General features: G+C 33.5%; 2 protein-coding genes across 2 annotated transcripts; both read right to left on the reverse strand.

Annotated features, from left to right (window-relative positions):
• Nucleotides 1-3,881: 3,881 nt before the first annotated feature.
• LOC133693946 (ribonucleoside-diphosphate reductase large subunit-like) lies at nt 3,882-9,567 on the reverse strand. The gene is made up of 17 exons (XM_062115331.1): nt 9,067-9,567; nt 8,725-8,786; nt 8,552-8,639; nt 8,132-8,395; nt 7,778-8,018; nt 7,521-7,597; nt 7,169-7,339; nt 6,977-7,069; nt 6,739-6,888; nt 6,539-6,625; nt 6,172-6,336; nt 5,970-6,089; nt 5,334-5,536; nt 5,105-5,254; nt 4,868-5,015; nt 4,552-4,638; nt 3,882-4,236 (listed from the first exon to the last, which is right to left on the reverse strand). The coding sequence occupies exons 1-17, from the start codon at nt 9,292-9,294 to the stop codon at nt 4,138-4,140; spliced, it is 2,433 nt and encodes an 810-aa protein (XP_061971315.1). The 5' UTR covers nt 9,295-9,567; the 3' UTR covers nt 3,882-4,137.
• A 1,524-nt stretch (nt 9,568-11,091) lies between these two features.
• On the reverse strand, nt 11,092-13,208 carry LOC133693578 (5-formyltetrahydrofolate cyclo-ligase-like protein COG0212). The gene is made up of 6 exons (XM_062114813.1): nt 12,688-13,208; nt 12,490-12,580; nt 12,161-12,387; nt 11,865-11,940; nt 11,606-11,731; nt 11,092-11,463 (listed from the first exon to the last, which is right to left on the reverse strand). The coding sequence occupies exons 1-6, from the start codon at nt 13,111-13,113 to the stop codon at nt 11,312-11,314; spliced, it is 1,098 nt and encodes a 365-aa protein (XP_061970797.1). The 5' UTR covers nt 13,114-13,208; the 3' UTR covers nt 11,092-11,311.
• Between the last annotated feature and the right edge of the window lie 502 nt (nt 13,209-13,710).

Raw genomic sequence — 13,710 nt, forward strand, 5'->3', positions numbered from 1 at the left:
TAAACATATAGGTGTTGTCAGCGTCCTTTAAAAGACTCATGTGACACCTTTTTTTTTGTTTTTTAAATTTTTTTCCTTGTGTTTTTTATTGCTTATTCTTTTTAATTTAGTTCTTATTTTTTTGATTTTTTTCCTTACCTTTTCTATTAGGTTTTTATTAGTTTTTAATTTTATGATTCAATCAAAGTTTATATTGTTTTATTTTTTTCAATTTCACTCCCATCCTTTTATTTCCTTTTCTTTTTGTTAAAGTTTTTTTTCTTTTCAATTCAATCCTTCAATTTAAATTTTTTTTATGCTCTCTAATTTATTTTTTATTTTCATTCACTCTCAATCTTTTCATTATAATTTTTTTACGATTTGTTTTTTTCTTATTTTCATTCTTCAATGTTTGATTTGTTAAGGATTAGACTTTATGGTTTTCTCATTTATGATATTTCCAATCTAATGATACGAGTCATGAATTTGAAAAATTAATGTAGAATGACATTTTTTTTTATCTTTTTTTTTTATTTTATAATTTTATCACTCTACATTATTTTAAAAAAATATTGGTTTTGTGGTTATCTTCAATATTTTTTTCTATTGGTTTATTTCAGTCTCATGATCTATATCACATGTTTTGCAGACTAATAAATATTTATTTTGAAATAATATTTTTAATATGTTCAAACTTGTATAATATTTTTTTTATTCAATTAGTTTCATATGTGTTTTCATTTCCATTATCTTTTATTGATTCTAATAAAAAAAATTCAGTAAATAAAAATGAATAAATATCTCATTTTATTATATCAAATATTTTGATATACATTTATTTATTTATATAGATAATTATTGATTTATTTGATTAGATATTTACATAATATTTTCAATTTATATTTTGAATTTTTTTATATAAAAAAATATATTAAAATAGCTTGTATATCCTTTTATTTCAAATTTTTTTTTACTAAATGAGGGTGAGCACGGATGAAATAAATAGTTATCAAATCAAGGGCGTGGTGTCATTATTGCCCCAAATAGATAATACCACTAAACCATGGGCAACGATTTGTCCTCTGCCTATGATTAATTTTAACTAATAGTAAATTAATTGCAATTTTAACTAATAGTAAATTAATTCCAAGAAAATCCCATTTTGAAGCATCTCTAGTAGAAGCTCACGTGCATGTGACTTTCTTTTCACTGTCGTCGTCAGAAAAGAAAACACACTAAGTTATGCTTGTTTATTTACTGTAAAAAAAAATTTTGAGTTGTTTTTTTTTAAAATGAATTATTTTTTGATATTTAATAGTTTTATAAAAAATAATTTAGAATTTATTTTTCAGTATTTAATTATATTATAAAAATTAGATAGATAATAACTTTTAAATTTTTTAATTTTTTTCAATTTATTAAAAGAATGAGGACCAAATCTAATAAATAAAAATATTAATGAAAAATGAAATTGAAAAATAATCTAATTTTATAAATTATTTCAAATAAAATAAATATAATAAAAAGAACAGGGATCGGATATTATAAATAAAAAAATCAATTACAAAAATAATAAGAGAAAAGTAAATAACAATAAAAAAAACAATGATTAAAATTATATAAAAATCAAATTTTAATCAAGTTCTAGGGGATAAAATTGAAGAAAAAATTTCAAAAAAAATATGGGGCAATCAAAAGATTGAAAATCAAATTTGATATAATCAATAAATAACAAGAAATTATTGATTTTTTTGCAACTTCTAGAAAGTGTTCTCCATTTAAAATAATAATAAAAATACTCTTCTCTTCAAACTAAACCAATTTTTTTTAATAAAAAATAAATATAAAAAAATTTAAAAAATTATTAAAAAAAAAAAAAACTTCCCATGAAAAAGACTCTCATAAGAAACGGTCTTGGATTGCCCAAACAGGTACCCTAAACGTTTGAAAATTATCATTGAAAATCCAAGAAACTCCAATTTATGTAATTGAAAGAACCGAAGAAGTCATTCATGGAAAAGAAGAACAATAAAACAATTTGATTTCAGAAATTAAAGATAGTACCAACCAAGCCCGAGGCTACATATCTTTCCAATTTTCTGCATGTGGTACGAGTCATGGGAGCAATCTGTCCGCACAATTTGATTCCGTTCAAACACGTGCATGCATTTGGACCGACATCATAAAGATGAAAAATAATTAATTTCCACGAACGGGAGAGGCATGACGGAGTACATTTCTTCTTGCATTTCTTTGCTAGAAATGTTTTGCTTAGCGATATATATATATATATATATATATATATATATATATATATATATATATATATATATAAACATGAAATAATTCCCAATCTCAAGTCTATTCCAGCATGTGAGAGCCATATAATCCGTACAGTTATTAAGCAACTTGCGAGCGAGAGTTTAAAATGGTATTGGAGGTTCACCGGTGGATGAAAAGACCAATAAAGAAAAAAAATAAAAAAATAAAAAAGAAGAAGCAAATTCCGGCACATGATTCAAGTCAAAGTTTGACATCTCCCAGTGAGTTCATCATTCTAAATGAAGAAAATTCTTTAAATGGCAAGAGCCTGTCTTCTGATTAGTTAGAATGGTACATACACACACCTTAAATTCAACTTTCTCGTTTATGCTACATTTTCACTTCAATAAAATTTAAATTATTTTTTTATTTTAAATTAACTATATATATATTATTTTAATTTATCAGTATCAAAAATAATTTTTTTAAAATAAAAAAATGTTATTTTAATATATTTTTAAATAAAAAAATATTTTAAAAAATAACATTATAACGTTTACGCACCTTTTAATTAGGGTAAAAACACTGAAATTATTTTTATCAACTCATCCCATGCATGACGCATGTAAAACTCCAACTGCCCCACCTACCAAAAAGCAACCAGGTCTACGACCTTTACAAGGTATCATGCGGTCCAGCCATTGGCTTAACTAGGCAGCATGCTTCTTCTACACGGTTAATTGCTAACCAGAACCGTGAAAAAACAGAGCCTCGACAGAAAAAGAAGATGCGAGGCACAGGTTGCTTCCGGTGGTCTCTATTGGGCCAGCAAGGCCATTATTTTGAGACTTTGTCCTGGTCCAAACTGTATTTTGTACTATCTGATTCATGCTGGTCATCGGCTCGCAGTCCGATAATTAAATCAATGACCAGTGGGACTGAAATGGTACATTTTTGAATTGAATCTGAATATTATTGATATCTGAAACTCAGGTTTCCTCGACAGAAATTTTCAAATTTGATGGCGTCCTCGTGCTATTACCACTTCCACATGCCATGAAAAGTCATTAACAGGCAATAAAAGATGATTCGAGATTTCTTTCATGGAAATGCCCGAGACTGTCTCGAGGCAGCCAAGCAAATTGCGCAGCCCAGCTGCCTCGCGTGTCTATTTTTTATACAGCTGAGCCACAAGTAGTATCCGGTGAAATCACCCAGAGAACTGTTGATGGAAATTTTTTCAAAAAATAAAAAATTAACACCAAAAAAAAAGGGTAAAGTAAGGACTAGATGGCTAGCTGCCCGGTCCTCTTCCAGAGAGTCCAGCAGCCGACCTACTTAAGAAAGCACTATCTACTAGTTCGCCTAAGCGGCCCAGTTATCTAGAAAAAATCCAAGGCCCATCAATAGGCCGTCATCATCATCATGATGCATGAGAGAGCAAAGCCTGCTTTACTGAAATGCGATGAAACAAGAACGTTATATTTATTTGTTTTTGTGTTTTAAAAATATATTTTTAAAATTTAAATTAAATTTTATTTTTTTTATTTCAAATTAATATTTTCTTAATATTTTTAAATTATTTTAAAACGCTGATTTTAAAAATAATTTTTAATTAAAAAAACTTTAAAAAACAACACTTCAAAACAAGTCAAGACTCAGCTCTGGTAAGAATTTGATTGCAAGGGCCAGTAGAAAGCTGGGCCCACAACATTATACATCCTATCAACGAGTTAGTTTCATGATGGGTTTGATCTAAAAACCCTGCACATCACTTGTAGACTGTTACATAGCCATTCATTCCAACTTGCAGGTTAGAGATGCGAAGAAATGATCTTCGTTGCTCTTGCTCGTCGTTGAAGAACTGTATTGATCAAATGAGAGGGAACACGGAGGTTAACTTCCACAAGCCATGCACTCTTCCCGGTTCTGCAATGAGCATGCTGCCTGCGCCATATCAGAATTAACATCATCCTCTGCCTTGTTAGCATTTTCCTGTTCCATAACAAAACAACAAATTCTGTCAACAATCATGTAAAAATATTTGCTTTCAAGGAAAATGCAATCTATTTAGGTAAAACTGCAAATCAGTTGTCTAAAATGGAAAGATTGAAAAAAAAAACATATGCTTAAAAAATAAATGGTCAATAGTGAAACCATGCTTGATTTTCTACTTCTTTCCATATCTGCTTTAATAGTCTCCATTCTCAAAGTGGATTTTGTACCTTCAACAGGATGAACTATAAATGGAACAGATTTATGGAACAATTGAACATGGTCTAGTGATACAAGGAAGAGAAATTCGCATACATTGTTGAGAACAGTTGTGTCAACCGTGAATTTGATAGCATCTGCAGCAGCACGTGTTCTCAGGTAGTACATACCTGTTTTCAGGCCCTGTACAGAAAACATGACTAAATCAATAACAAACATATCAATGCATACACCCAAAACGCACTTTGAACATTCATAGCATAGAGAAACATATGCTATACTGTTTTCTTTTCCCAGTGACAGGTTACGCAGCCTCGGTAGCAACATAAAGTGCAAACGTGATCAGGAGTGGTGCCCTGCAATGAGCATGCAGTGTATTTATACTGCAAATTAATAAATATAAGCACCATACCTTTGACCAAGCATGGAAATGCAGGGAAGTTAGTTTCCCAAGATCAGGTTGCTCCATGTGAATGTTCAGACTCTGACTTTGGTCTATGTAGCATCCACGATCAGCAGCCATGTCAACCAATGTCTTTTGCTTGATTTCCCACACCGTCCTGGTATCACAAAGTAGTTCTGCCTTGGCATGAAAAGATACAAATATGCTACTAAATATAGGATATAGACAAGATGAAGATAACCGTACTTATAGATAGCTTTTAGCTGCTCGGGAATCTCAGGGATTTTTGAAACCGAACCACTTTCATTTATTATCTTGTTTTTAAGAACAGGTGACCAGAGACCCATCTCCGTTAAATCATGAAGGAGGTGTTTGTTCATCACAACAAATTCACCGCTGAAAATGGATGTGGTTAGATGGCAGAGGGAAGAACAACCACACTTTACAGAAATCAGCCTGGTAAAGCAAAACAAACCTTAAAACTCTGCGGCTATAGATATTGGATGTATAAGGCTCAAAACATTCATTGTTGCCAAGTATCTGACTTGTTGAAGCAGTGGGCATAGGCGCTATGAGAAGGGAATTTCTTACACCCCTTTTGGAGATCGTTTCCCTAAGAGCATCCCAATCCCACCTATCTGATGGTGTCACACCCCACATGTCCATCTGCAAAATCCCCTGAAAGAAAAGAAAGGTTGCTCAAGTTCTAGCAATCTTATATTTCATGTCTTCTCGAGGGCATGTATCAAGGCATCCAATAGAATATGACATCGGCAAAATGCCATATCTTGGGTGATTTCTTTGCATGATGAGTCATTTTGAGGAAGAAAAAGGAGCAAAAGTACACCCTTCTCTCTGTATTTCTCAAGCATTATCTATATGAGAATGAGACTGCTTCCTAGACCAAGCTCACCGTGTTATCCCTTTTGAAACATCTCTCAAATTCTTCTGAACATTAAGTCTAACATTTGCACCATCCTATAAAGCCAAGGCATGAACCAAAGAAACAAGATAGCAGAGGTCATCTAGTTGAAAATCAGACACCAGGGCATGCCATCTGAAACGTCTTTGGAATACATTCACTGAAACTGATAAAATCAGAGACCCTCACCTTGCTCACAGGGCTTCCACAATATGTTTCATAAGGGCCATCTTTAGCAGCCAGCTCAGAAGAAGATCTCAGAGCATGGTAGTATATGGTTTCAAATATGTCTTTGTTTAGCCTTTTTGCCTGTTACAAACAAGTGAAAAAATCAGTCTGGATGAACAATGCAAATGAAACCATGTCATATTTGAGAGAAGCAAATTAATACCTCTGACGAATCAAATGGCATGCCAAGCAAAATGAAGGTATCAGCAAGACCTTGAACACCAATACCAATTGGTCGGTGTCTTAAATTTGGCTTCCTTGCAGTTTCAACGGGATAGTAATTAACATCTATGATTTTATTAAGATTTGCAGTGATCGTCGTTGTAACCTAAGATAGCAACAAAAGTATATAAGAAACCAAAGTCTCCCAGATAGAATAATTCAGATTTCTTAAAAGATAAAAAGATATAGTTCTATCTTAAATATATCTAGTGTGACTGAGTTTCTAGAAACAAATGTTCAGCAGCATGCTTGTCACTATGCGCAACAAGTTAAATTTAGAGATCTCCTACATTCTAACTAAAACAAACCTCTGCTAGTTTTTCAAAATCAAAGTATCTGTTCTTTGATTCTCTACTTCCAACCATCTTGGAAGACTGTGATTCCGCAGGTACCCCCTACAGAAAGAAGTAGAGATTGTTGAGCAGCATATTAAATTATTAATAAGGTAAGGAAAAAAAAGATCTGGTAGACGAAACTATCAATGCAACATTCATTTTCAGTGTCCCACCCTTTCCATGACAAATCGTGGAAGAGCAACGGATGCCAGATTGCAAACTGCTGTTTCTGTTGGACTTGTGAACTCAATAACTTCAGTACAGAGGTTTGAGGACTTGATAGTGCCCAGATTCTGCTGGTTGCTTTTCCTGTTGCAAGAATCCTGAACAAATAAAAGGTGCATTTAGAATACACTAAAAACAATGTGGAAAATTGTTATGCCTATAGCCATGGTAAATTACATGTAATACCTTGAAGAGCATGTAAGGTGTTCCTGTTTCAATTTGGGAATTTAAAATCTCAAACCAGAGTTTCCTAGCTGAAATAATTTTCTTTGCCCTATCCTATATTCATAAACACACAAGTAATTGTCAGTTCCAGTGCAGACAAATACCTCAACATTTTGATACAAACAATCATCACAGAAGTAGCAAGTTTTCTACCTCTCTTTCATACTGAGCATACAGTTTTTCAAATTCTTGTCCCCAACAATCAGCCAAACCTGGAGCCTCACTAGGGCAAAACAAAGACCATTTGTCATCACCTCGAACTCTTTCCATGAAGAGATCAGGAATCCAAAGAGCAAGGAATAAGTCTCGAGCTCGATGTTCTTCCTGCAGAAGGCATCAAGAAGAAAATGCACAAGATCGAGTCATGAAAAATAAGAAAGGAAAATTCAAGGATCTGAATCAAAAAGAACAAAATAAGGGATCTTTTTCATTTGGAACTAACCGATATATACCCCTACTTAGATTAAGATCAATGTTATGTAAGGCCATTAAGTAATGAACATACCTTTCCATGGTTTTTTCTGAGATCTAGAAACTCAAAGATATCGGCATGCCATGGCTCCAGATATATAGCGAAAGCACCTAATCAATACAAAAAGATTGGCCGTTGAAAAAAATAAAATAAAAAAGACAACCCAATTAGCATAGACAAAATTTAACTACATTCATGCAAAATCACTCTGATCTGCTGTCTTGCTTTATCCATAAAAAACTTGCACTCAAAGGCATTAAAAAATATAAGCAACACAATTGAGCTTATACCTTTCCTCTTCCCTCCTCCTTGATCAACATAGCGAGCAGTGTTGTTGAACACTCGAAGCATGGGAACTATACCATTGGAAGTACCATTTGTCCCCCGAATGTAACTGCCTGTGGCGTGGATATTATGAACAGCAATACCAATTCCTCCAGCTAATTTGCTAATAACAGCACACTCCTTCAGAGTATCATATATGCCTTCAATGCTGTCATCTTTCATGCACAGGAGAAAGCAACTGCTCAACTGCCATATCAACCGATCACCCAACGCCAAATAAATAACAAAATCACATGAGCAATTCATGTAGATTAGCACTGTTATTCAGATAATGGAGAACACTGATACAACAAACATACTTGAGGCTGGGCAGTCCCTGCATTGAAAAGGGTAGGGGTAGCATGAGTGAACCAACTTTGAGACATTAAGTGATAAGTTCTGGTGGCAGATTCAATGTCATCTTTGTGGATACCAACAGCCACTCTCATCAGTAGGTGCTGTGGTCTTTCTACAATCTTTCCATCAACCTTCAAAAGGTAGGACCTCTCAAGAGTTTTGAAGCCAAAATAATCATATTCAAAATCCCTGTCATAGAGGATCTCACTATCCAGCCGTTCAGCATTCTGATACCAATAAAGGCATTGGTTATTATATACATACATAATTTATATAATTCCTCGGTCACAGATTAATAGAAAAAATGGTTAGTTTCGCATGTTGGCCACACCTCTGTTACCACAAGCTTGAAAACAATAAAACAAAAATTAAGATGAGTTTACCTTCATGATTATTTCATAGACATCATCTGCAATGAGAGGAGCCTTCTGCCCAGACCCCTTATTTAAGTTATTATACATTAATTTGATCCTGCATTACAAGCCTTTAAATCAATTTCAAGTAAATACAAAATACAATTAAATCAAAACAAAACCCCATGAAACCAAATACTCACGTCTCCGAGAAGGATTTTTTTGTATTCTTATGCAGCCTCGAGACAGAAATTCTTGCCGCCAACTGCACCACATTATCAAACAAAAACAATCAAGTTCAACACAAACCTATCAGTAATTAACTAATCAAACTGACTTCAAGCAACAGAAATCACCACGTAAGCAATTATCCCCGATCGATCAAAACCCAAACGAAAATCACCTCAAGCAGCCCAAACAACCACTAAAAAACACAGTTGCACTAAAACACGAGCTTGGCAACAAATTTGACACACACACACGATAAACCACAAAAATCAAAATTAACAAAACACCAGATTGCAAAAGATTACAAAATCACTGACCAAAGCATAATCAGGGTGATTAGCAGTCATAGAAGCCGCGGTCTCAGCAGCTAACTCATCAAGCTGGGTTGTAGTGACACCTCTATAAACCCCTGCACAGACTTTCTGTGCCACAAGCACTGGATCACAGTGATCGTTACTTAACCCATAACTCAATTTCTTTAATCGAGCAGTTATCTTATCAAAACGGACCGGTTCTTGGCGCCCATCTCGCTTGATCACGTACATGGTTGATAGATATATTTGAATTGGATAATTTAAAAGGAAGTGAATGAGTGAGGAATTTTATCGAACATGTAATGTGGATTGTTAGTGTAAACGGAGATGAGTGCTTATTTATAGAGAGAGATGGTGTAGAGAGGAAGGAGAGTACGAGAGAAGCTAGTGGGAATTTTGAAGGATTTGAATTTGAAAGTTTTATGAGGTTTTTTTCTTTTCTTTTATATATATATATTTTTTATTATGTTTGTGGTTTGAGGGAATAATTCAAGTTTCCCGCTAGAAGTATCTTCAGGCATTTATATTATTAGGGTAGTGGGTTTAATTTTTCCTTTTCGAGCCTATCAAATATCATTAATTTTTGTTAATCAAGCTTTTGGTTAAATTTCACTGTGAAAAAAATAGTCAAATTTCAATTGATCTCTTTATTTTCAGTGCAAATAACATGCTTTTGAGTAATTAAGGGGGCTAAACTTTGTTGCAGCAAGTAAACTAACCTTAATGTTGGTGATTCAATGACAGACTAAATTATTTTTTGTGTATAAGAAATGATATTCAGGTTCTAAAATTAGATAAAAAATATATAAAAAAATTAATCATGACAAACTTGTAACAATACTAATTAGGACTAAACCATCTTGAAATATTTGTCAAATTCACGACACATATCATATGATTACAATAACCTGATAAAAAAAACTAAAAAAGAATTTCAATTATATAAAATGAATTAAAAAAAAACAATTAAAAAAATCAAAATCAAAATTAACATACAAAATAAAATTTATGTGTAATTTAAAGGTGAAAAGAATATTAACTTTTACAAAAGAGCCAAGGAAAAAAAATCAAAACAATAACGATCAAATTAAAAAATATAAAATCATCAACTTGAATTGAAGAATAAAGTTGAAACCAATAAAACTTTTATAAAATAGCTAAGGTAAAAAATTAAAAATTCAAAGAATAATGATCAAACTAAAAAATATAATATTTAATAAATTATGATTCAAAAATGAAATCAAAAAATAATAGAACTTTTATAAAATGATCAAGATTAAAAATAAAAAATAAAAAAAATAGAGACTAGAATTCGACATAATTTTTAAATGATAAATACTCAAGAGCATCAAAAGATTTTAAAACCAGACAGACCAAGCAGGATCCATTTCCACCCATTGCTATTTGGTAACTAGGAGTCACTCAACGACCATTGATTGATATGAAAGTTGTTGACAATTGATTCAGCAAGCTTGCCATTTGTTAAGATTATCGAAGATCATTGTCCAATCAATTATCAAAAGAATCGTGCATTGCTTACAGAGGTTCACCAGAAAATAGATTTAAATTTAAATATGTTCAGGTAAATTATAAAAGCAAAGACTACAAGATAAAAATGAATATTTCATAACATTTTTTATCAAATATATTCGGCATTAAAGATAATAACTCGTAGATTTCCACCAAAGAATTTCTCTGTAGCAACCAACAAGCTTAATTCCTAGTTAAAGCAATATAAAAGGATGGGAAAAAATTTGTTAACCATAAGGTCGAAGCGATGATTTTACACTTCCAATTTTAGCTGGAAAATCCAGGGGATGGTGCCATGGAACCCTCAACAAACAAAGATTTTGACTCGATTTACAGGGTTGTTTTTCATGACAAATAGTTTCCAGATTCGTTAAAAAGCTCAAGTAGAGATAATCAGCAGTATTTGTTGTGTGCGCTCTAAATGGTCAGATCCCTTGTGTTGAAGAGAATTGTCTCTTTATTTTCTTGTGGTCATTCGGTGATGCCTTTTGGAAGTAATTTCCCCAAAGCTATTTCTTGTTCATGAGAACTCGTTCACATCATGAACCTCGTATAAATAATTGTTTAAGGTCAAAGAGGATGATAATGATACAGGAACAGCGACACAGTAACGATCTATACTTTTATCTACTTTTGATTTAACAGACAGGACAGCAATAAACCTCTTTTTTTCGTCGCTTCACCATTGGTTTTTGCATTAGAGGATGTACATTTGAACTCATTTTCGTTTTCTCTGAGCTGTTGGGGGTAGTTTCTCAGATGGACCACAAGGAAGTTTCTGCCCGGTCTCCCTTTCAATTCTGCTCTTGAGCTCTCTGAGTATCCGAATTTGGGCAAGCTTCTCAGGAGACAATTTGTCCCAGTAGATCCCTGCAGGTTAAAAGAGTTCGTTCTCTAAGAACAGGAGACCAAAACTACCTGAACCCATTACAAGGTTGCTTTATGAAACAAACTCTAAAAAAACTGCAGTACACTTCAGACTTGAAACTACGGGCTGCAGTGGTTCACAAACCTTGAGGCTTGGGAATATTAGTGTTGGTGAAGATGACTTGGTCGGGAGTGCATATGATGTCAACGGGAACATCATGGATCAGCAATTTCTCAACCGGAATATCTTCTACCAATTGGCAGTCATGCACTGCAAGAGTTTTGAAGAGTAAGAAATCGTCGAAACAGTTAAAAGAGAACAATAGTTCAGTAATAATAAGCATGGCAACAGTATGAATAAAGGGAGCGTAGGAAATGAGATCCATAGTAAGCGTTCCAACTACCGGAGGTGACAACTGGTGTTGAGTCATCAATAGCTCCCATATACCGCAGCATCCCATATTCAAGTTCTGCAAATCCCTGCACTCCAAAATCTCTCTGACATTAACCATACAGAATCTTCAACTGCAAAGATGGTATTGCACTTTACACAGTAACAAAAACCATCTCCATTTTCAGAATGAAGGTTTGAAATTATAGTTAAGGACCATATCCATCCATTAACTCTCAAATATTTTCAATGCATTTGACTGGCAAAGATTACGTTGAGTTTATAATACAAGAAAGATTGTATTATTACCTCTCCCTTGCCAAGTCGAGCCCCTGTTTTTGGGTCAACAGCGACAGAACCAATGACAATTAGGTCAACCTTGATCTTCTCATCCAATCCAATAGGCCTTCCATTCTTGGCAACACCTACAGAGGTGCATGCCTCATTTATGGTACTAGGGCTTAACATGTGAGATTCAAGTATAGAGAAAAACCCAGTTCTCAAACGGGGCTGAGGAGTTAACAGTTTCTTTCCACCTGCAAACACCACGAGAAGGCACTGAGAGGTTACTCATAAGTTTGCTGCAAGTCATCCTTACAAGAGTATGGTATGAGGCTTCAATATGATGGAAGACTAACCAGAGAGAGTGAGAAATCTGACTTGTTTTTGTGGTGAATCCGGGTTTACCTTCACACAACTCGCTTCGAGAAACACTTCCAACCCACTCAACTGCCATGACCCGACATCATTAAAAAAAACTCTTACATTCACTTCCCGTAAACAAAGCACGCGTTCAAAAGGAGAGAAGGAAAAAAAAATAGGGTTGGCTCTTTTACCATTTTAGCAGCAGCTGAGGCGCCAACGAAATTGGGGATCCGGTGGTGAACAGGTCTGGGGTTCTGAGCAATATTTCGGGCCTCCATCAAATCCCAAATTCTCTTTCGGATGACCCATTTCCAAGCTTTGGGGTCATCCTCTGAACTCGTCTCCATCTCTCTTTTAGAAGTCTCGGCCATTGAGTCTCTTGCCTGTGCATCAAGTCTTAACCTCTCGGCCTCGTAAGCTTTTTCATCCAAAACGACGTTATCGTCGTGGGCATTTCGCTTAGAACTTACCAGCTTGCAATTTGAATTGAACAATCTCTTGCTATGAGTTCTCCTCGAGAAGAAACAAATTAAAGATGGAGAAGAATGGGGGTGGTTAAAGAGGAGTGTGTGTGTGAGCGGAAATGGAGCTGCTATTCGAGTCAGAGTTGAATCCATTAGGTAAGAACTAGAAATCCGGGATATGAAGTGAAATACGTGCTTTACGCGTGGATTTTAGAGGAAAAAGGTGATTGGGCATCAATTAGTGGTTGTTCGTGTTTGGCATTGTTTTTTAGATTACAGTTTTAAAAAGAAAAAATAATTTTTTAAAAAAAATATTTGAAGTGTAGTGTTAAAAAAACATTTATTTAGTTCAAAATTGCTGTATGAATATATTGTTTTAACTTCTATAGAATTAATATTTAAATTTTTTAAAAATAATCATATATAGAACGTTCAAAAAACAAAATAACTAATCAAATATATTTTTTTATATGATTAGACAAAATTCAAGTATAAAGTATAAGCTAACACGGTCAAGATTAACTTCAAAACCGTTTTAGCAATTATTGTTATATTTATATTTTTGCCAGCTCATCAAAAACAATTTTAAAATATATTTTAAATTTTTTAAAAACATAATTTAGCATTATCTCACATGGATACAATCAATCTGAATGATGGATAGAAATATAAGTTGATCTAAGTTAATGTTATTTATTATTTAATTTTCTTTTTTTAATCTTTTGTACTATTCTTCTTGATCTTGCTGTT

This window comes from Populus nigra, chromosome 5 (assembly GCF_951802175.1).
Source record: "Populus nigra chromosome 5, ddPopNigr1.1, whole genome shotgun sequence".
Classification (NCBI taxonomy): Eukaryota; Viridiplantae; Streptophyta; class Magnoliopsida; order Malpighiales; family Salicaceae; genus Populus; species Populus nigra.

Bases quoted from the DNA above. Each gene is read 5' to 3' on its own strand.
- LOC133693946 (XM_062115331.1), bottom strand. From the start codon at position 9,294: ATGTACGTGATCAAGCGAGATGGGCGCCAAGAACCGGTCCGTTTTGAT. The intron at 7,070-7,168 runs GTAGAAAACTTG...TTATGAATATAG, and splicing joins ATGCTCAGTATGAAAGAGAG to GATAGGGCAAAGAAAATTAT. The intron at 6,889-6,976 runs GTATTACATGTA...TTATTTGTTCAG, and splicing joins CACCTTACATGCTCTTCAAG to GATTCTTGCAACAGGAAAAG.
- LOC133693578 (XM_062114813.1), bottom strand. From the start codon at position 13,113: ATGGATTCAACTCTGACTCGAATAGCAGCTCCATTTCCGCTCACACAC. The intron at 11,941-12,160 runs GTAATAATACAA...TTTGGAGTGCAG, and splicing joins CTCGACTTGGCAAGGGAGAG to GGATTTGCAGAACTTGAATA. The intron at 11,732-11,864 runs GTAGTTGGAACG...AAACTCTTGCAG, and splicing joins AACACCAGTTGTCACCTCCG to TGCATGACTGCCAATTGGTA.